We start from the raw sequence: 23,160 nt of genomic DNA on the forward strand, positions 1-23,160 counted from the left end.
AGTGGGAGGGACAGGAAGTAGTGGGCTGGACTAGAACTACACTCTCACAGCAGTTTAAGTGGGAGGGACAGGAAGTAGTGGGCTGGACTAGAACTACACTCTCACAGCAGTTTCAGGGGGAGGGACAGGAACTAGTGGGCTGGACTTGAACCATGATGGCAACTTACAGGGAGTCTGTATCTCAAGCAGTGGGCCGGACTAGAACACTCTAATGCAGCCTGTAAGTTGGGGTAAAAGAGCAGGGGTATAGGGGCAGTGGAGATTCAGGCTGACGCCACATGGGGCCGATTCTTTTTCTTGGCATCCGCCTTCTACCGTTCCTGCCCCCGGAAGCATTGTGTTTGCCTGGGGGGCCAGCGGAGGGGCCATTTTTGGCAAGCATTTTTCCACAGCCCCAAGACACCGGCAAAGCTGGTTATCACTAATACTTATTGTACAGCGCTGCGGAATATGTTGGCGCTTTATCAATAAATGTTAATAATAATACCATGGCAACCAGATATTAATGGAAAACAACTGCTAAAACAATTAACCCTTTCCCACTGCTCGTGGGCACGAGAGGCAGAGGCTTTGGGTGTGACGCCCGTACTAATTGGTGTTGCTCGTTCTGTTACACTAATTAATTCCAGAGCCGCACAGCCCAAGCCTTTAGCGTTAGAGCTCAGCCCCATCACAGTTCAGTATGAATATTCCTTCTGCCCTTCTGGTACCTGTATGCTGGGGTCCCGGCCGACCCGTTTCTTTGTATCGCGGATACTGATTGGCTCACTGATTCTCTGGCAGAGGAAGAGCAGCTGCAGTTGTTGATCTGTCGGCTACGGGCGAGTACAGGCCGGTGATACTGACCCCGTTACACTCCCAACCCCAAGAGAAACGCTCGAGACCGTGAAATAGATTTAATAAACTTTAATAAGACACAACAAATATTTCCTTTTAATACTGATACATTAATGAAAGCAGCTTTTTAACAAGCAAATATTGGACCAGTTCTATTCTCATTAACAGTGATAGTGAGGGTTCCACACAGGGGCGAGTGAGGAAATGATAGAATGGGGGGGCGGGCAGCAACGTCTCAACCAACAGCTTTCCTTTCCCACACAGTAAGTCCCAGGCAAGCGAGCGCAGTTTGCAGCCGGTTGATTGGTCTAATTGCCCCGTGTCTTGGCCCTAAGGGGGCGCTATGGAGCAGGGAAACTACGGTTTTTGCATTCAGTCCAATATTGAATTCTCCACTATAAAACTGGATGAATGCTGAACTGAATATAAAGCTGCATATTCTAAACTGAGAAAGGGGCGTGAAAGGGGCAGTTCACTTTTACATTAACTTTTAGTATGTTATTAAGTTCTAGGTATATGCTTGACATCACTAGCCACTTGGCAAATAAGCTGAACAGGGCAATGCCTTTCCCGGGTTAGACCCCCATAGCTGTTCCCAAGCTGAACAGGGCAATGCCTTTCCCAGGTTAGACCCCCATAGCTATTCTGCCTGCAGTTGCAAGTTCACTTTACTAGACAGTCTGGTTGTCTCATACCCCGCAATAGAATGGGCAAACATACATATGGCCCAATAGTCCCCTCTGTACCTTCTGGGAGGCAAGGGCAAGTCCCTTTATGTTTTACACTGAGGAGTCTCAGTTGCCCGGGGAGGTATCAGCGCTTTGTTCCAAGGGTTTATGTGCCTTGTGATAAACAATATGCCAGCTAGGGAGCCCTGATCTATGCACTCCTTATCTTACAAAGGCTAAAGCAGAGATCATTGCCCCCAAAGAACTTCCTTATGGCCTGAAGATATTAGTGGGAGGTTAACTGTTTGGGGAATTGTATATATACAAATGAGAAAGTGCCTGATGTGCCTGAATGGGTACTATTATGATCCTTACTATATCTGCCCGTCCCAGATTGGGGTTGCCCCCTGCAATGACTGAGAATAGTGCAGGATTACATAAAAACGCTGACGGAAAGGCACTGAAGGTGATGTGTGTGGTAGAGGGGTAATAATAATAATGAAGGTACTGGTGAGCGGTGCAAATGCCCTGCCCTCTCTTACCTGTAATGTTCAGAGTAACTAAAATAACATCACAATTCGGCTTCGTTTTGCTTCAGTGTTTAAAACAGAGCGGTTTAAGTAGTAAAAGCAGCAGAAGGGGTTAAACAGACAGAGCGCACCCTAAAGAATTTATACTCCATGATAAATCTTCACTTGCACGGACGTCCGCAACTGCCGCTTTGTTCACCCAGCGACAAAACCAGTCACTTTGGCCTGCGTGGCAGGTAACAAAGCCAATGGCACCATATAAAAGCCCTAATTATGTGCCCCCCCTGCAGCGTGGGGACTGGCTACACAGAGCGTCGGCGCTACAGGGATTGCAATAGGAAATAAAGGCTGGGGTGCACTTATTATACTTTGTTGCCTGCTTTGGGCACGGTGCCGGTCAGTATGCGCGTGCGTTAGGTAAGCTACCGAAACAGCAAGGTGCTCTGGGAAAAACAACGTTGGTAAGGGCCCTGCCTAGTGCTGCACAATCACCCCCGGGGGCTTGGGAAAGCTACCAATTGGGAAACACCTACAGTACGAGACTGGAGAGGCTTCCAGCAATTTGCTCATTCAGTTGCCCCCGTTGGGAAACCTTCCAAGCTCCGAGGTGCCCAGTCCCACACTGACTTTACTCCAGCTTGAGATCTCCTTTCAGTTTCCTTTTCATACGGGAGTAGGGGCTCAGGGTGTCATCCATCACGAAGTCGTAGAGCACCTTGACCCAGGAGCTGTACTTCGGCAAGGGGTCGTAATATTCAGCTGCGATTTTCCGCACCTACAAGGAGAAAAAATACATTTAATTATTTCTATTTAGTCTCCAACACAGCAAGAAAGATACTGGGAGTCTGTATTCAATAACAGGGACTCCTATCTGTTAATGGCAAACAAAGCTTTTCCATATACAGACCAAGGGTCTTTCCGTAATTTGGATCTCCATACCTTAAATATACTAAAAAATCAATAAAACATGAATTAAACCCAATAGAATTGTTTTGCATCCAGTAAGGATTAATTATATCTTAGTTGGGATCAAGTACAGGTACTGTTTTATTATTACAGAGAAAAGGGAATCATTTAACCATTAAATAAACCCAATAGGGCTGTTCTGCCCCAATAAGGGGTAATTATATCTTAGTTGGGATCAAGTACAGGTACTGTTTTATTATTACAGAGAAAAGGGAATCATTTAACCATTAAATAAACCCAATAGGGCTGTTCTGCCCCCAATAAGGGGTAATTATATCTTAGTTGGGATCAAGTACAGGTACTGTTTTATTATTACAGAGAAAAGGGAATCATTTAACCATGAAATAAACCCAATAGGGCTGTTCTGCCCCCAATAAGGGGTAATTATATCTTAGTTGGGATCAAGTACAGGTACTGTTTTATTATTACAGAGAAAAGGGAATCATTTAACCATTAAATAAACCCAATAGGGCTGTTCTGCCCCCAATAAGGGGTAATTATATCTTAGTTGGGATCAAGTACAGGTACTGTTTTATTATTACAGAGAAAAGGGAATCATTTAACCATGAAATAAACCCAATAGGGCTGTTCTGCCCCAATAAGGGGTAATTATATCTTAGTTGGGATCAAGTACAGGTACTGTTTTATTATTACAGAGAAAAGGGAATCATTTAACCATTAAATAAACCCAATAGGGCTGTTCTGCCCCCAATAAGGGGTAATTATATGTTAGTTGGGATCAAGTACAGGTACTGTTTTATTATTACAGAGAAAAGGGAATCATTTAACCATTAAATAAACCCAATAGGACTGTTCTGCCCCCAATAAGGGGTAATTATATCTTAGTTGGGATCAAGTACAGGTACTGTTTTATTATTACAGAGAAAAGGGAATCATTTAACCATTAAAGGAACAGTAACACCAAAAAATGAAAGTGTATAAAAGTAACTAAAATATAATGTACTGCTGCCCTGCACTGGTAAAAGTTGTGTGTTTACTTCAGAAAGTCTACTATAATTTATATAAATAAGCTGCTTTGTAGCCATGGAGGCAGCCATTCAAAGGAGAAAAGGCACAGGCACATAGCAGATAACAGATAAAACACTATTGTATTCTACAGAACTTATCTGTTATCTGCTATGTAACCTGTGCCTTTTCTCCTTTTTTCCAGCTTGAATGGCTGCCCCCGGGGCTACACAGCAGCTTATTATATAAATTATAGTAGTGTTACTGTAGCAAACACACCAGTTTTACCAGTGCAGGGCAACAGTGCATTATATTTTTATTACTTTAAAGCTCTTTCATTTTTTGGTGTTACTGTTCCTTTAAATAAACCCAATAGGGCTGTTCTGCCCCAATAAGGGGTAATTATATCTTAGTTGGGATCAAGTACAGGTACTGTTTTATTATTACAGAGAAAAGGGAATCATTTAACCATTAAATAAACCCAATAGGGCTGTTCTGCCCCAATAAGGGGTAATTATATCTTAGTTGGGATCAAGTACAGGTACTGTTTTATTATTACAGAGAAAAGGGAATCATTTAACCATTAAATAAAACCCAATAGGGCTGTTCTGCCCCAATAAGGGGTAATTATATCTTAGTTTGGGATCAAGTACAGGTACTGTTTTATTATTATAGAGAAAAGGGAATCATTTAACCATTAAATAAACCCAATAGGGCTGTTCTGCCCCAATAAGGGGTAATTATATCTTAGTTGGGATCAAGTACAGGTACTGTTTTATTATTACAGAGAAAAGGGAATCATTTAACCATTAAATAAACCCAATAGGGCTGTTCTGCCCCAATAAGGGGTAATTATATCTTAGTTGGGATCAAGTACAGGTACTGTTTTATTATTATAGAGAAAAGGGAATCATTTAACCATTAAATAAACCCAATAGGGCTGTTCTGCCCCAATAAGGGGTAATTATATCTTAGTTGGGATCAAGTACAGGTACTGTTTTATTATTACAGAGAAAAGGGAATCATTTAACCATTAAATAAACCCAATAGGGCTGTTCTGCCCCCAATAAGGGGTAATTATATCTTAGTTGGGATCAAGTACAGGTACTGTTTTATTATTATAGAGAAAAGGGAATCATTTAACCATTAAATAAACCCAATAGGGCTGTCTATGGGAGACAGGTTTTCCTTAATTCGGAGCTTTCTGGATAATGGGTTTCCGGATAACAGATCCCATACCTGTATCAGGTTACCCAATAAACTTTTATAGAAAATGATTTAGGATCAGGTAGGCTGGGGGGGCCATAAAAACCCCTTGGAGAACCCATCTAATCCTCGGGGCTACAACAGTGCAGCCTATACCCAGAGTCCCAAATAACCTTTATGGCTGCATTATCATAATGCTACAGCTTAGTGAAAGTCACCTCTCCTATCACAGGGATTGTTAAGTTGAACAGAACCATTGATAAGGATTATGATTATAAGGATTATATAGTTATGTCATGTTTGTGTTTTGGGCCCCAGCAACACAGTCAGGGCAAAGTCTGAGTTCAGCAGAGTCACAGGAACCGGAGGGCTGCGCAGTGTCCCCCCAATATAACAACTGTTTGTACTTGTCTCTCCGCACTGATCCGATTGAGCCCAAGCACCCTCACATTCATGCTAAGTAAGCTCAACCAGACAGCAAATGTATGCACATTACAAAGTTCAAATTAATTGTGTCACAATCATTCTGTAACAGCTCCAATCATGTAGTTGGATCAGTTGGACACTGCCCTGTGTATCAGAAACATTAACGGGACACTGTCATGATATTTATGGGGCACTTTTTATTTCTAAATGACACTGTTACACAGCAAATAATTCCCTCTGCCATTTAACCTTTTATTCTTCAACCAACAAATGTATTTGTAGCTGTAATATTGGTGTGTAGGCGCCATCTCAGTGCCTTGTGCCTGAGTCTGAGCTTTCAGCCAGCGCTACACATTAGAACTGCTTTCAGCTAACCTATTGTTTCTCCTACTCCCATGTAACTGGAGGAGTCCCAAGCCGGACTTGGATTTCTTACTATTGAGTGCTATTCTGATACCTACTGGGAGCTGCTACCTTGCTCCCTTCCCATTGTTCTGCTGATCGGCTGCTGGGGGGCAGCGGGGGGAATATCACTCCAACTTGCAGCGCAGCAGTAAAGTGTGAGTGAAGTTTATCAGAGCACAGGTCACATGGCTCTGGCACCCTGGGAAATGAAGAATATGGCTAGCCCCATGGGAAAAACAGATTACAATGCTCCTTGTAGATTGTAAGCTCTTTGGGGCAGGGCTCTCTTCCCCTCCTGTATCGGTTATTGGTTGCTTTATATGTTACTCTGTATGTCCAATGTATGAAACCCACTTATTGTACAGCGCTGCGGGATATGTTGGCGCTATATAAATAAATGTTAATAATAATGCAGGATTCTGCTGGAGAAGCTCTAGTAACTGATGGGTTTTGTAACAAACATGACAGTAAGCAGTTCGTTAGTGATTTGATATCTACTTTAAGTACCATTAATAATATTGCATTGTGTGCTTTAATCTCAGTCTTTTATAGAATCGTCAGATAACACTTAATCCTGTAGAACAGTGCTGTCCAACTTCTGTTGTACCGAGGGCCGGAATTTTTCCGACCTACGTGGTGGAGGGCCGATAATGGAAGCCAGTTTTGACCACTCCCCTTTTTGAAACCGCACCCACTTGAAACCACACCCATGTTATCACATGACCATACCCATATTAATGGTTGTAGTACAGCAAAAACCTGCCATACTCTGCCTGCCCTACCCTGCCTGTGTGCCATACTCTGCCTGCCCTACCCTGCCTTTGTGTGTGCCATACTCTGCCTTCCCTACCCTGCCTGCATGTGCCATACTTTCACTGTGTGTGCCATTCTTGGCTGGTTTGTGCCAAACTTGGCCTGTGTGTGCCATACTCTGCCTGCCCTACTCTGCCTGTGTGTGCCATACTCTGCCTTCCCTACCCTGCCTGTGTGTGCCATACTCTGCCTTCCCTACCCTGCCTGTGTGTGCCATACTCTGCCTGCCCTACTCTGCCTGTGTGTGCGCCATACTCTGCCTGCCCTACTCTGCCTGTGTGTGCCATACTCTGCCTGCCCTACTCTGCCTGTGTGTGCCATACTCTGCCTGCCCTACCCTGCCTGTGTGTGCCATACTCTGCTTGCCCTACTCTGCCTGTGTGTGCCATACTCTGCCTTCCCTACCCTGCCTGTGTGTGCCATACTCTGCCTTCCCTACCCTGCCTGTGTGTGCCATACTCTGCTTGCCCTACTCTGCCTGTGTGTGCCATACTCTGCCTGCCCTACTCTGCCTGTGTGTGCCATACTCTGCCTGCCCTACTCTGCCTGTGTGTGCCATACTCTGCCTTCCCTACCCTGCCTGTGTGTGCCATACTCTGCTTGCCCTATGCTCACACACAGGCAGCCTACAGTGACACAATGCTGGCACTGCTCCTACAGTCTGCACAATAACTATATATTAAAAAACTTTTTAATTGCAGTACCACCTCAGTATGTGTTCTTTTTGTAGTATGCAGGGATTATTTGTGGGTTTCTACTGCTCCTGAGGTGTGAAGAAGTGAACAATGGGTGTGATTACAGCCTGAGCCTTAGGTGTGAACACTGCAGGGGGTAGAACAATGCAGAGATTAAAAGGTGTGAACAGTACAGGGGATTACATATTTAAACAATACAGCCTGATTACAGCCTGAATCTGAGGTGAGAACCATGCAGGGGGGGGGCAGTTAATCTCAGTACTGATACCATTTAAAGCTTACAAAAAGGTAAGCCATCAAAGCAGCCAGACAGGTGGGGGGCCACACAGAGGGGGGTCGCAGGCCGCATGCGGCCCGCGGGCCGCCAGTTGGACAGCACTGCTGTAGAAGAGTTAATGACTGGGACTTGTGACCTGTGTGACTTGAGTCATGTGATGTTTCTAAACTACTACAAATCCTAATAGGGTCAGGGGTGGGATGGCATGGTTATGCTTAGGACGGCCAATACTACTCCAACTCCAGTCAGGAGTGCTAATTACAGCTATCAGGAGATGACTGGTCCGTTTAAGTGAATGGGAAGGGATCCAAGGTGAGAAGATGTTCTTCTAAAGTGACTTCTATTCATAAAGCAGTCACATCTCTTAAATCAGAGCTCAACCACCACCAACCCTCAGTGAGGAGACAATACAATAGGAAAACGAGATTCTGTAGGACTTACCAGTGGCAGGTTTTTCCCAGGGACACTAGGAAAGTCATGATGTTCATTGTGGTAGCCAACATTAAAGGTCAAGTAGTTTAAAGGTCCATAATAAGAGTAGGTCTCGTGGCCCTTTAAGAACATGTAATGCTCGGCTATGAAGTGTCCTGAAATGGGGTGGAGTCCGAGGCCGAGGATGGAGCCTACAAGCATGTAAAACAGAGCTTTCCCTCCCAAGGTATAATAAATTAAGGCATCAAAAGAGAACTGCACCACCAGGTTGATGATCTCCAGCCGCGTGATTGGCTTGGGGTTGATACACAGGGGGCGGATGGTGTAGAAAAGGGGCTGGAGTATAATCCACACAAGCTTCCTCAGCGGAGTACAGAAAAACCAGCCCTCAAAGTCTGTGGGGATATCAACATCGACGCCATCCCCCCCGAGGTAGCGGTGGTGATCCATGTGGTACCGCTTGAAAGAGACGGAGTAGGGCAAGCCCAGGGGCAGATTGGCGAACATGCCGAAGCACCGGTTCCACATGGCTTTGCTGTTACCGAAGGCGCTGTTGTGAGAGATCTCGTGGATGGCCAGGGTCATGGAGTGGCTAATGCAGCTCCCAACCACGTAAGTCCAGAACAAGAGCCACTTCCAGTCCAAATCTTTCACCAGATAAAAAGCCACCAGTTGGGTAAGGACCATCAAGGACACAATCCAAATCAAGTTGTGATCCGGCTTCATCAGGGATTTAATCTCGGGATATTTGGCTGAAAAACAGAACAGCGGAGAAAAACAAGTTAGGGGCCAAGGTTCTAATTGGCTCCTTATCCCAAAGGAACTCCTTTTGCCAAGGCTTTATCTGTAATAAAAACCATGGTGTGAAAAAAAGAGAGGACTCAGCTATTTGCCCATCTGATGAACCTTATTGACTCGAGGGTATATAACCCTACACGTTTCATGCTCCTATTGCCCTTCCTCATAGATATGAGCCTCTGTCTAAGTGCAATAGGAGCCCGGAACTCACAGGGCTGTATACTCTACTTATCTGTCATCTTGATTGGACACTTGATCTTATGCCTGACTAAGCGGGATTCAGCCTGCTCAGTTATCAGTGTTCCTGGTTATTGCCCATTGGCCAATGGTCTTGGCATGTTCCCTGGACCCAACGTTATCTTTGGTGAGCTACTGACTTACGTTTAGCCCAATATCTTTCTCCCTGCCTTATCTGCTCACTGACCCAAGCTTAAAACGTCCCCACACATGTGAAGATTCGCTCGCTTGGCGAGGTCGGCAAGCGAGCGGATCTTCACCCGATATCTCCACCTACGGGTGGGCGATATCGGAGAACGTTTAGGCTAATTCGATCGTTTGGCCCTGGGGCCAAACAATCGAATTATAATGAAGGGTACAGGCAAAGTCGGTTCGGGGGCCGCATCAACGAGCCAATTCGGTACCCAATCCGACTAGATTTTTTAACCTGCCTGATCGAGATCTGGCCAATTTCAGGCCAGATGTCGGTCGGACAGGCCCATCAGTAGTGCCCATACACGGGCCAATAAGCTGCCGAATCGGTCTAAGGGACCCATATCGGCAGCTAGAATCGGCCCGTGTATGGGGACCTTTAGTCTAGAATTAAATGACAACTAAACCCCTTTTTTATACAACACACTGCCAAAAGGGTCCCCCGTTTCCCCATAACCAAATGTCCAAAATGAGCTGTATGCTAGTGATTTGGTGAGCCTTGGATCCATAAGCCATGGCCAGACATGCCCCAATCCTTTCCTGTATATTTTGGCCCCCTTATCTGTGGCCCCGCATTGCTCTGCCCTGGGGTGGAGGCTTCTAATTCAAACATCCGGCACCGGTTCCAGACCAGCCCAACCTACTAGATCAGTGGTTTGTACAACGGTGCCCATATGTGTGCCACCCAGGGCTGGGGTATGGGTATTAGCTTCTAACTAATACATTTTGGAGGAGATCTTCCTCCGTTTCCATGGGCAATGTGACAAGTAACACCAACAATGAAAGCCTGACTGTGTATCCTCTATTCCCCATGGAAGATATCAGTTCCGCACAGCTATCTGTTATCTATAGAAGGCCGCACCCTGTCTGTCTGTGCACAAACACCCTATCGAAAAACATGGAGTTTTTTTTCCATAGAAAAGGGAGAGGGCACAGCAGGTGAACACAATGAGGCGCAGGTGGTTTTAGGGCACTTTCACATTTGGTGCTTCTGGCCCTTTGAGGGAAAGCTCCTGTAATAATGGCCCAAGTGCCCAGACAATGGTGGGGCAATAGGCTCCTTGCTGAATTATTCACCCGTTCATTCTATTCATCCCCAGCCTGCCAGTTACACAGCTATCCGGTTACTTGTGCTTAAAGCAGTTTAAATAAATCATTTGCTGTTTCTGGTTGCCTAGATCCCCTGCCTGGCACAACATGGAGCTTCTCAAGGCCTATGGGGGCAGTGGCTTTGGTGCTGCATTATCAGCTACTAAGAAATGCAGTGCGTGCAATTACCCAGAGTGCTAGAGTGAGTCCCATTTCCCAGCGTCTCTGCCCTAAGCAATGTTGGAGGAATGTTAGGGGTGAGGTGCCAACAAGCGAGGACATGCTGCTGTGGAGGCCGAGTCACAACTGTGTGTTTGTGTCAGTGGCACAGGGGGAGGCAAGTGATTAGCTTTATAAGGGAGCACAAAGGGCAGTATTGTTTATTTGTTAGTTACACTACTGGGTAAATATACCCCAGATAGGATATTAGCTACGACAACCCAGGGCCCAGCAAGTGTCTCGGGGAATTCAGGGAAGTGGCCCCCCCAAAGGAACCTTATCAATAGAGCCTGTCACTATGTGTCCAACAGGGCACTTTATATTTGATAAATGTCGGCCCCTCTGGGAATATATAGTGAGTAGGAGACAACCCTGTCATCCTGGTAAATTATTGGCCCTGATAGAAAATTTCCCATTGGTTCATATCTCTGGCACCTCTTCAGCTCCTGTGAAAACCATGTAATGGTGGCCATACACGTGTGTGCCTCTCATATGAGAATTACCTATACAGCCAATAGGCTCATTGGCTGGATACGGCGTGGGTTGGGCCTATGTGTGGCCTCCTATTGGATAAGAGTAGACAGAAGAATAAAAGCAAACCAATCAAGCACCTCCGGCCTGTCAGAAAATATAAGGGCGAGGTCACCAGGGGCGTTTTTTAAAATCAGCGGGCGAGTATAAATACACCAATGAAAAGACACGCGCATGATAATGTGTGTTTTTCAGACTGCAGTGTTGTTTTCCCAACATGCATTTTTTTTTTTCTCATTGCCCACATTTCCACGTGTTCGTAATGACGCGACGTAACGATTTTCCAAAATAAGCCATGGAGGAAGACATCTCTGAATAATCTTATTAAACTTTTGTGGGGGAAAAGCGAAATGTACCCAGACTGGTAGACAATACACTACGTAATAACGCCACAAAGACGTATATGCGCAATACATCTTGCGGGAGTTTGACTGACATATTGAAAATACGCAGAGTTTCTTCCAAACCCGTGGATCCCATAGAGTTCAAAGGGATGGCATGGGAATAGCTATAGTGTATATTCCACTATTTTCAGTAGGGCTTCATTTTGTGTGTATTTACGCTCATATCCGCGTTTTTAATAACACCCCATGTGACCCCCGCCCCACAGCGTGGACTTGCACTGTGTGTTATAGAGCTAATAAGGCAACAGCACCCCATAATGCGCTCCTCCTGCTGTCCTTTTGTAGCGCTGGGGAAGGGCACCCGGAGGAACAGTGAGAAGGAACAGGAGGGGATGGAAAAGTTCCAAAATAGTAAAAAAGACATAAAAAGCAAAAAATTTTATAAAATTAAATGGGGGAGGGGGACTGGGAAAGAAGAAAGGAAACGGAAAGGAGAAGAAGGGGTTAACTGGGGTTGCCATCTGGCTAATATCTCACAAGCCAAGGCCGGGCCAGCATTACACATTTATTGGCAATACACTCGCTGGTAAATGTATAATTCCTTGTTGTTCCATCCCAATCCCTGCTCCTATATCAGACTCCAACCCCCCTGTTAGTATGTTATAGAAAGGCCAATTCTAATCAATTTCAGTCTTTATTATTTGTTTTTAATAGTTTTTTTAAAATTATTTGCCTTCTTCTTCTTCTAACTCCCTGCAGCTTTCAAATGGGGGTCACTGACCCCGGCAGCCAAAAAACTATTACTCTGTGACGCTACAGTTTTATTGTTATTGTTACTTTATATAATATATTTTTCTATTCAGGTCCTCTTCTATAAATATATTGGTCTCTCATTCAAACCGCTCCCTGGTTGCTAAGGTAACTTGAACCCTAGCAACCAGATAGATGCTGAAACTTAAAACTGGAAAGCTGCTGAAAAAAAAACTGAATTAAAAAAAACAAATAATAAATGAAGACCAACTGCAAATAGTCTCAGAATATAACTCTAAATAGCCCTTAGCAAAATTAGGCCCTGTGCGGAAAGACAGCCAACGCCAACATCTGGGACTGGGAAATAAAGCGCTTTGGAGGCTGCCAAAATAAATACCCGCAGGAGCGAGTGCACAAACAAGCTCCATTCTTTGCCGTGTTACACACCAGCATGTGACAGCCGCTCGGCCCAGTATGTACAAAGCACAGTATGGGACTCTGTAATGAGCTAGAGAATGCACTGGCTGCGGCCCACAGCATGCCTGGCACACTCACTGCAAGGCTAAAGGCCTCCGTGCTACAGGCGTGGCCCCCCCATGAATAGGCAACAGGTCAGCAATATTATTATTATCAACATTTATTTATAAAGCGCCAACATACCCCGCAGCGCTGTACAATAAGTGGGTTACATACATTGGACATACAGAGTAACATATAAAGCAATCAGTAACCGATACAAGAGGTGAAGAGAGCCCTGCCCAAAAGAGCTTACACTCTACAAGGAGTAACATATAAAGCAATCAATAACCGATACAAGAGGGGAAGAGAGCCCTGCCCAAAAGAGCTTACACTCTACAAGGAGTAACATATAAAGCAATCAATAACCGATACAAGAGGGGAAGAGAGCCCTGCCCAAAAGAGCTTACACTCTACAATACAGTAATAACCACGACCGGACAATTCTCCATTTTTTAAACTAAAGGTGCAGAAGAGTACATACCGTGTATCCGCAATGTAACAACTCATTCCCATGAAAGCTTTATGGACTCTGTAGATAAGGGCAGGCTGTAGATAACCTCCAAAGCCATCGGGGATCAATAATAATTTATGGCTTGGAAAATCCCCTTCACTTGCAGATAAACAGCCTGTAAATGGCTATAAATCTCTCCTACAGACGATACAGCTACTAATAGAGTGTCGGCTAAAGGGGTGGTCCAACTATTAGTATATTATAGAATGGCCAATTCTTAGCAACTTTCCAACTGGTCTTCATTGTTTATTTTTTATAGTTTTTGAACAATTTACAGCTTTCAGATGGGGGTCACTGACCCCGGCAGCCAAAAACTTTTGCTCCGTGAGGCTACAATTTTATTGTTACTTTTTATTACTTATTTTTTTGTTCAAGTCCTCCCCTATTCATATATCAGTCTTTCTTTCAAACCACACCCTGGTTGCTAAGGTCATTTGGATCCTAGCAACCAGATAGATGCTGAAACTTCACGTGGGAGAGCTGCTGAACATAAACTGATATAATTAGAAAAACTACAAATTATAAATGAAGACCAATTGCAAATTCTCTCAGAATATTACTCTCTACATCATACTAAAAGTTAACCCCCCTTTTAAAGTTATTTCATCAAAATCCAAATATATTAAAGGGGATGTTTCACCTTTAGGTAAGCGTTTAGTATGTTATAGAATGCCCTATTCCTAGCAACTTTGCAATTGGTTTTCCTTATTTATTTTCTATAGTCATTAGATTTTGCCTTTCTTTTTTGCCTCTTTCCAGCTTTCAAATGGGGGTCACTGACCCCGGCAGCCAAAAACTATCGCCCTGTGAGGCTGCAATTGTATTGTTACTTTTTATTATTTATGTTTCTGCATGGGCCCTCTTTTATTCATATTCCCAGCTTTTGTTCAATCCACTGCCTGGTTGCTAGGAAAAAATTACACCCTAGCAACCGGATACTTGCTGAAATGCCAAACCGGAGACCTGCTAAACAAAATGCTAAATAACTAAAAAACCATCAAAAACTAAAAACGAAGACCAATTGTGAATTGTCTTAGAATATCAATGTCTACAACATACTAAAATGTAATTCAAAGGTGAACTACCCCTTTACGCTAACAAAGCCCATTCATCTGTATGTGGCACACAGCACAAGGCTGAACTGGCCAACAATCAGCGTCCTTAGCCCCATATGCATTAAAAGGCACCGAGTTTGCCCGGGGGCAGTAACCCATAGCAACCAATAAGTTGTTTGCTTTCAAATAGGTAGCCAGTAAATGCTGCCTGATAATTGGTTGCTATGGGTTACTGCTCCTGGGCAAACTTAGTGCCATTTATTACATACCCCTATTAGAGTCTCAATGCCGGTGCAGAAGATATAAATGCGTAACCGCCGCCGGTAAATGGAAACATAGGGAGGATCAGATGGGGAGGAGACCCTGGTTACTCACTAGGGAACAAGGGCAGAGTTTCCACTAGCTCAGATCTCTTTATACACAGTATTCTCCTTGGGGCAAAGCTTAGCTCCATCTATTAACCCTCACTATCTGTGTGCTACAATAGGCAAGGCCTACAGCTATATCCCTATATAAAGGAACCCATGACTCCCAGCCAAGGGTATAATGAGCAGAGCTGCTCATCACGCGCTTGTGTAATTGGGTTAGCCGCTGCAAGGGATTACTCAGAACCTTCTACCTCCTCATGTTACACGGGGAGACTTCGTACGGAAGGGGGTTGTTTATATTAGGGTCTAGCTGCAGGGAGTTTGCCTTTACTCCTCATGAAAGTTCCGGTTTAACGTTGTATAGGGCTCTGCCGAAACCAGAATATTTACATTCGCTTGAACACTGAATCCTCCACAAATCTGTTGGCCGAAAGCTGATCGCCTATTTGCATATTCAACATAAGATAAACATTTAAATAAAAATGTGTCATCTGTGAAGCAAAAGATCGTCACGGCGGGTTGTTCAGAGCTTTAGAGCCGACAGAATAATCGTGCGAAATAGACGGAATTCTGTGCCTCCCTAATTATTAACAACGCCGGGGATACAAACAGCGCCGTGTGTTATATTTTAATGAACAACAGGCAAGTTTTACTACTTCGCCAGGTTCTGATAATGATCACTGAGTTACTTATGAAAGTCTAAAGGTGGCTATACATGGTGTGATCGTAGGGTGACCTCGGAGGCTCCCGATATGCCCACCTATGGAGGCCCTAAGGCCAAACCATCTAATTAAAATAGCGGATATATGGGCCATCGGACTGAGGACAGCATCAACTAACCAACGTGGTCACCAATCCGACGGGAAAATCAAACCTTTCCAATCAAGATCTGGCCAATTTTAGGTTGGGCCCATTGGGGGTGCGCATACACAGGCAGATAAGCTGCCGAATTGGTCTGAATGGACAGCTACAATCTGGCCGTGTATGGCCCCCTTTACGGCTGTGGCACACGGAGAGACTAGTCACCCGCAACAAATCTCGGGCTACTAATCTCCCCGAAATACCATCCCACCGGCGAGTATGTAAATCGCCTCTCAAGTTTCCTCTCAAGGCAACTTCGGCAATTTCGGGGGAAATCACGGCACCGTGTATGCCATCCCACCGGCGATTTACATTCTAGCCGGTGGGATGGCATTTCAGGGAGATTTGTCGCGGGTGACTAGTCTCCCCGTCTGCCACAGCCCTTAGGATTTTACTGAAATCTAAGTATTTCCAGGTCTTTCACAATATTTGTGGTCAGACAGTAAAGGTGCCCATACACACTAAGATCCGCTCGCTTTGCAAGGTCGCCAAGCGAGTGGATCTTCTCCTAATATCCCCACCTACAGGTGGGCGATATTGGGCTAATTAAGGCTAATTCTGTCGTTTGGCCCTGGGGCCAAACAATCGAACTAGAGCAACGGGTATAGGCGCAGCCGGTTTGGGGACCACACTAAATTTTTTAAACCTCGATATCTGCCCGATTTCAGGCCAGGCCCGTCATTAGTGCCCATACACGGGGTAATAAGCTGCCGAGTCGGTCTAAGGGACCGATATCGGCAGCTAGAATCGGCCTGTGTATGGCAGCCTTATCAATGACTTTTGGGACATTTGGGAAATATTATTTCATATGAAATAGCAGAATTACGTCCGAGCAGCAAAGTGGTTTTCAATGCTATTTTGGCTGAATAAACCAACTCATTTCTAGAGCAAAATGCCAACCTCCATGTCTTAAAGCAGTGTTCCCCAACCAGTGGCTCAGGGGCAACATGTTGCTCTCCAACCCCTTGGATGTTGCCCCTAGTGGCCTTAAAGTAGGTGCTCATTTTTAATTTCTGGTAGAGAGGCAAGTTTTGGTTGCATAAAAACCAAGTATAATGCCAAACAGAGCCTTCTGTAGGCTGCCAGTCCACATAAGGGCTATTTAAGTAGCCAATCATAGCTCTTATTGGCACCCCCAGGAACCTTTTTCATACTTGTGTTGCTCCCCAACACTTTTTCCATTTAAATGTGGCTCACGGGTATAAAAGGTTGGGGATCCCTGTCTTAAAGGCTCCTTTTGAAGCAGATCAGATAAGCACCATGATTTATACATTCAATAAAGCCATAAGGCAGGGGTCCCCAACCTTTTTGACCTGTAAGCCACATTTAAATGTAAAAAGAGTTGGGGGGCAACACAAGCATGAAATATGTAACTAGGGGAACCAATTAAAGGAACAGTAACACCAAAAAATTAAAGTGTTTTAAAGTAATTTAAATATAATGTACTGTGGCCCTACACTGGTAAAACTGGGGTGTTTGCTGCTGTGCAGCCATGGGGGCAGCCATTGAAGCTGGAAAAAGGAGAAAAGGCACAGGTTACATAGCAGATAACAGATAAGACACCATTGTATTCAACAGGGTTTATCTGTTAGCTGCTATATATATAACCTGTGCATTTTCTTCTTTTGAATGGCTGCCCCCATGGCTACACACCAGGGTTTATATAAACTCAAGTAATGTTTCTGAAGCAAACACAAAACTTTTACCAGTGCAGGGCAGCAGTACATTATAGTTTAACTTCTTTGAAATATACACATTTTTTGGTGTTACTGTTCCTTTAAGAGCTGTGATTGGCCCCTATACAGCCTGACAGCCTATAGGAGGCTCTGTTTGGCAGTACACCTGGTTTTTGTGCAGAACTTGCCTCCATGCCAAGAATTCAAAAATAAGCACCGCATCCGAGGGGTTGGTGAGCAACATGTTGCACCTGAGCCACTGGTTGGGGATCTATAAGGCAAGGAAACCCGTGGGATGGATAATAATAGTATTTCTTCAAGACTTACACAATGACACTTCAGTAGAAATGTTGTTTCGCCTGCGGACTTTCCCTAAATGAAGTCTGCATACCTGAGAAGGTTTACAAACAATAAACCCTTTTACAGAGGAAACAGAATACATCCTATTCACAACTATTAACATGGAATTTATATATATATATATATATATATATATATATATATATATATATATATATATATATGGCTGGTGTGGGGGGAGAGGTGCTGTACAGACATCCAGAAACCCTTGCCTATGGGACAGAGGTAACACTGACCAGCTAAGGAGGAGAGATGAGGGAGAGGGGGACAGGCATCACGGGGAAATACAGAAACAGCCACACAAAGGGATTGCGACGATGTAAAAGGGCAGTAGAGAAAGAAAAGATAACAGAGAGGGTGTGGGTGAAATCTGAACACAAGCTGCTAGCAAAAATGTACAAAAAGGCCATAGAAAAAGTCCAGAACACAAAAAAAAAGGAAAGAAAAAAAAAAAAAAAAAGATTTAAAGTTTATTTTATATTTATATACAGGCATGGGGCCTGTTATCCAGAACCCTGGGGACTTGGAGTTTTCCAAATATGGGAAAAATATGGGAAAAAAATATGCTAAAAATCATTTAAACGTGAAATAAACCCAATAGGGCTGTTCTGCCCCAATAAGGATTAATTATATCTTAGTTGGGATCAAGTACAGGTACTGTTTTATTATTACAGAGAAAAGGGAATCATTTAACCATTAAATAAACCCAATAGGGCTGTTCTGCCCCAATAAGGGGTAATTATATCTTAGTTGGGATCAAGTACAGGTACTGTTTTATTATTACAGAGAAAAGGGAATCATTTAACCATTAAATAAACCCAATAGGGCTGTTCTGCCCCAATAAGGATTAATTATATCTTAGTTGGGATCAAGTACAGGTACTGTTTTATTATTACACAGAAAAGGGAATCATTTAACCATTAAATAAACCCAATAGGGCTGTTCTGCCCCCAATAAGGGGTAATTATATCTTAGTTGGGATCAAGTACAGGTACTGTTTTATTATTACACAGAAAAGGGAATCATTTAACCATTAAATAAACCCAATAGGGCTGTTCTGCCCCAATAAGGGGTAATTATATCTTAGTTGGGATCAAGTACAGGTACTGTTTTATTATTACAGAGAAAAGGGAATCATTTAACCATTAAATAAACCCAATAGGGCTGTTCTGCCCCCAATAAGGGGTAATTATATCTTAGTTGGGATCAAGTACAGGTACTGTTTTATTATTACAGAGAAAAGGGAATCATTTAACCATTAAATAAACCCAATAGGGCTGTTCTGCCCCAATAAGGATTAATTATATCTTAGTTGGGATCAAGTACAGGTACTGTTTTATTATTACACAGAAAAGGGAATCATTTAACCATTAAATAAACCCAATAGGGCTGTTCTGCCCCCAATAAGGGGTAATTATATCTTAGATGGGATCAAGTACAGGTACTGTTTTATTATTACACAGAAAAGGGAATCATTTAACCATTAAATAAACCCAATAGGGCTGTTCTGCCCCCAATAAGGGGTAATTATATCTTAGTTGGGATCAAGTGCAAGGTTATTTTTACATAGAAAAATAAATGCTTTTTTTAAAAAAATTTGAATTATTTGATTAAAATGGAGTCTACAGGAGATGGCCTTCGTGTAATTCTGAGCTTTCCTGATAACAGATCTCATGCCTGTATGACATTTTTTTGCTAAGGCAGGGCCATTTTACTGGGGATTCAGCCCTTTTCAGCAGGATTCGGATTCTGCTGAAACCATGGTCCTGGCCGATCTGAGTCCGAAGCCAGTCCCAAAATAGTAGTTTGGTGCATCCCTATATTCTACTGGTTATTATAATGCTCTGACCAGCCACCCCCCAGTCACAAATAGACACACAAAAAGTGCACAAAAGTGCAAAAATAAGCATCTTTAACCACAGCGGGGGTGAAAAGTCACATTTCAACACATTTCACATGGCTGAACGAAGACAAAGCCACAGGCAAATGACAGCAAAGTGCAGGTAACAAGGGGCCCATGGAATAAAAGCCGCCCGGTGCTTTTGCATCTCGGTACATACAACAAAATACAAAAGTATTAGGACAAAGTTCGGATGAGTCAGGGGGTTTTGGCTTGTGAGGGAAGAGTGTAACAGTTACACTGAAAAGGAAGGAAATACCGTACCGTGAAGCAATTAGGGGAAAGAGGAGGAGGGGGATAGCAATGTGGTGAATGTGCGGTCGGGCTGCAAAGGGAGAACAAGACACTCACACAGGGACATTTTGGGCGTGAAACAAGCACAATCCCGGCCCCAGTCACACAGCCTTGTGGAAGGAACGCCGGCTCCTGGCAGCGGCACAACGCACAATATTAACACCCATGTACAACACAGGGAGCACAGGCAATTAATAAAAGTTTATCAATAAACACATATTGCAGGGCGGAGAGGGGAAACCACAGGCAGAGTAAGTGCCAGGGATTCCCTCCATGATGCTTTCTGGCCTAAAGTAAATCATGCACCCCGGGGAATGCCATTCAGAGAAGGGACACGCCCAGACACGGTGCCAACACAGCAGGGAAGGCATGGAGCCCGAGCTGGCTGCGCTTCCATTCAGTCTATACGGACGCCATGCAGGCACGGGCACAGCTGGGTAACGCTGTACAGTTTGTATAGTCAGTATACCGAGGGCTGGCACTCAGGACACCATGCCATTCAGTCTATACGGACGCCATGCAGGCACAGCTGGGTAATGCTGTACAGTTTGTATAGTCAGTATACCGGGGGCTGGCACTCAGGACACCATGCCATTCAGTCTATACGGACGTCAGGCAGGCACGGGCACAGCTGGGTAACGCTGTACAGTTTGTATAGTCAGTATACCGAGGGCTGGCACTCAGGGCACCCTGCCATTCAGTCTATATGGACGCCATGCAGGCATGGGCACAGCTGGGTAACGCTGTACAGTTTGTATAGTCAGTATACCGGGGGCTGGCACTCAGGACACCATGCCATTCAGTCTATACGGACGTCAGGCAGGCACGGGCACAGCTGGGTAACGCTGTACAGTTTGTATAGTCAGTATACCGAGGGCTGGCACTCAGGGCACCCTGCCATTCAGTCTATACGGACGCCATGCAGGCACAGGCACAGCTGGGTAATGCTGTACAGTTTGTATAGTCAGTATACCGGGGGCTGGCACTCAGGGCACCCTGCCATTCAGTCTATACGGACGCCATGCAGGCACAGGCACAGCTGGGTAATGCTGTACAGTTTGTATAGTCAGCATACCGGGGGCTGGCACTCAGGGCACCCTGCCAATGCAGCACATATATAAAGAGTTCCAGCATGGCATGGGTGAGACACACTGGCAGTCACCATATGGGCAATTTCTACTAGGTGATAATACTGCCCTATTGCATTCAGATACCCCATGCCCACCCACACCCTGGCAACACAGCAATACATGTGTGCAGCATGGCATAGCGGGGATCCCTCGTGCGAGTCTCTGTATGGTCCGTTATACCCAAGGCTGGTCCTGGCAGCGCCTACGCATACTCACCCTATGCCAACAGGGTGCCCAATAACTATAGGCCAGTCAGGAAACCCCCACTGTTATATATAACGAAAAATAATATTTTAAAAGAAAACCAAGGAAATGTAAAATTTGGTGTTTCTAGGTTGTAGGGCGGGGGGCATAGATCTACTGGGCAGTGGGGTTGGGAGAAAAGTGAATTGTCTCTGAGGGGGAAATTCAGCACAAGGAATATTGATTAATAGGAGTATATTGATATCATATACAGACATAAGCAGGCAATTACATAAAACCAATAAAGCCAGATTCTATAAGGGCCATTTATAACACAGACAAGAGATATGGGAAATGAGCCCCCATTACACAAGCCTGTGACCCCCCTATTACAGTTACATAGGGTTGAAAAAAGACCAGAGTCCATCAAGTTCAACCCTTCCAAGTAAACCCAGCACCCACAAACCTATACTTACTCATCTATACACTCACATACATAAACTATATATACAACCACTAGTACTAACTGTAGATATTAGTATCACAATAGCCTTGGATATTCTGATTGATCAAGAACTCATCCAGGCCCCTCTTAAAAGCTATGCCCCCCAATTACACAAGCCTATGCCCCCCACCCCATTACACAAGCCTATGCCCCCCACCCCATTACACAAGCCTATGCCCCCCACCCCATTACACAAGCCTATGCCCCCCACCCCATTACACAAACCTATGCCCCCCACCCCATTACACAAACCTATGCCCCCCACCCCATTACACAAGCCTATGCCCCCCACCCCATTACACAAGCCTATGCCCTCCACCCCATTACACAAGCCTATGCCCCCCACCCCATTACACAAGCCTATGCCCCCACCCCATTACACAAGCCTATGCCCTCCCTATTACACAAGCCTATGCCCCCCATTACACAAGCCTATGCCCCCCATTACACAAGCCTATGCCCCCATTACACAAGCCTATGCCCCCCACCCCATTACACAAGCCTATGCCCCCCACCCCATTACACAAGCCTATGCCCCCCACCCCATTACACAAGCCTATGCCCCCCACCCCATTACACAAGCCTATGCCCCCCACCCCATTACACAAGCCTATGCCCCCACCCCATTACACAAGCCTATGCCCCCCACCCCATTACACAAGCCTATGCCCCCCACCCCATTACACAAGCCTATGCCCCCCACCCCATTACACAAGCCTATGCCCCCCACCCCATTACACAAGCCTATGCCCCCCACCCCATTACACAAGCCTATGCCCCCCACCCCATTACACAAGCCTATGCCCCCCACCCCATTACACAAGCCTATGCCCCCACCCCATTACACAAGCCTATGCCCCCCACCCCATTACACAAGCCTATGCCCCCCACCCCATTACACAAGCCTATGCCCCCCACCCCATTACACCAAGCCCCCCCCTTAAGCTATGCCCCCCACCCCATTACACAAGCCTATGCCCCCCGCCAATTATACAAGCCTACGGCCACCCCCATTTCTCCTCACCCAGAATCTCCTTCCTCCTGTCCGCATGAGGCTGGTCAGTGTAGACCCACTCAAAGTCCTCTCTGGCCGCACTGTTCCCCATGGCTGCGCTCTGAGAGCCTCACACAAACTGAGCTCCCCTCTAAGCCCGGCCGGAAACCGACTGACAGGGGGGGGGGAGAGAAGCTTTGCAATCACCACGCCCACACAGTGACGCGCCCATCTGCCGGCCTGTGGGCTGTGGGCGGGAGCGCAATTGCTGGCTACTTTGCGACTGCAAACCAGCGGAAGACTGGCGTACAAACCATCCAATAAGAGGACGAAGGAGGGCAAACAACCAAAGCCTGACCACGGCCCCACCCTTATCGAGGAATTTTTACAGCCACGCCCCCTTACCGCATCTATATAAGGGCT

The 23,160-nt window shown here is 45.1% G+C and overlaps 1 protein-coding gene across 1 annotated transcript; it reads right to left on the reverse strand.

Annotated features, from left to right (window-relative positions):
* Positions 1-891: 891 nt before the first annotated feature.
* Positions 892-22,893, reverse strand: degs1 (delta(4)-desaturase, sphingolipid 1). Its single transcript, NM_001007484.1, has 3 exons — positions 22,768-22,893; positions 8,231-8,973; positions 892-2,810 (listed from the first exon to the last, which is right to left on the reverse strand). Exons 1-3 carry the CDS (start codon positions 22,847-22,849, stop codon positions 2,664-2,666), a joined length of 972 nt encoding a protein of 323 aa, NP_001007485.1. The 5' UTR covers positions 22,850-22,893; the 3' UTR covers positions 892-2,663.
* Positions 22,894-23,160: the final 267 nt, after the last annotated feature.

This window comes from Xenopus tropicalis, chromosome 5, assembly GCF_000004195.4.
Source record: "Xenopus tropicalis strain Nigerian chromosome 5, UCB_Xtro_10.0, whole genome shotgun sequence".
Lineage (NCBI taxonomy): Eukaryota > Metazoa > Chordata > Amphibia > Anura > Pipidae > Xenopus > Xenopus tropicalis.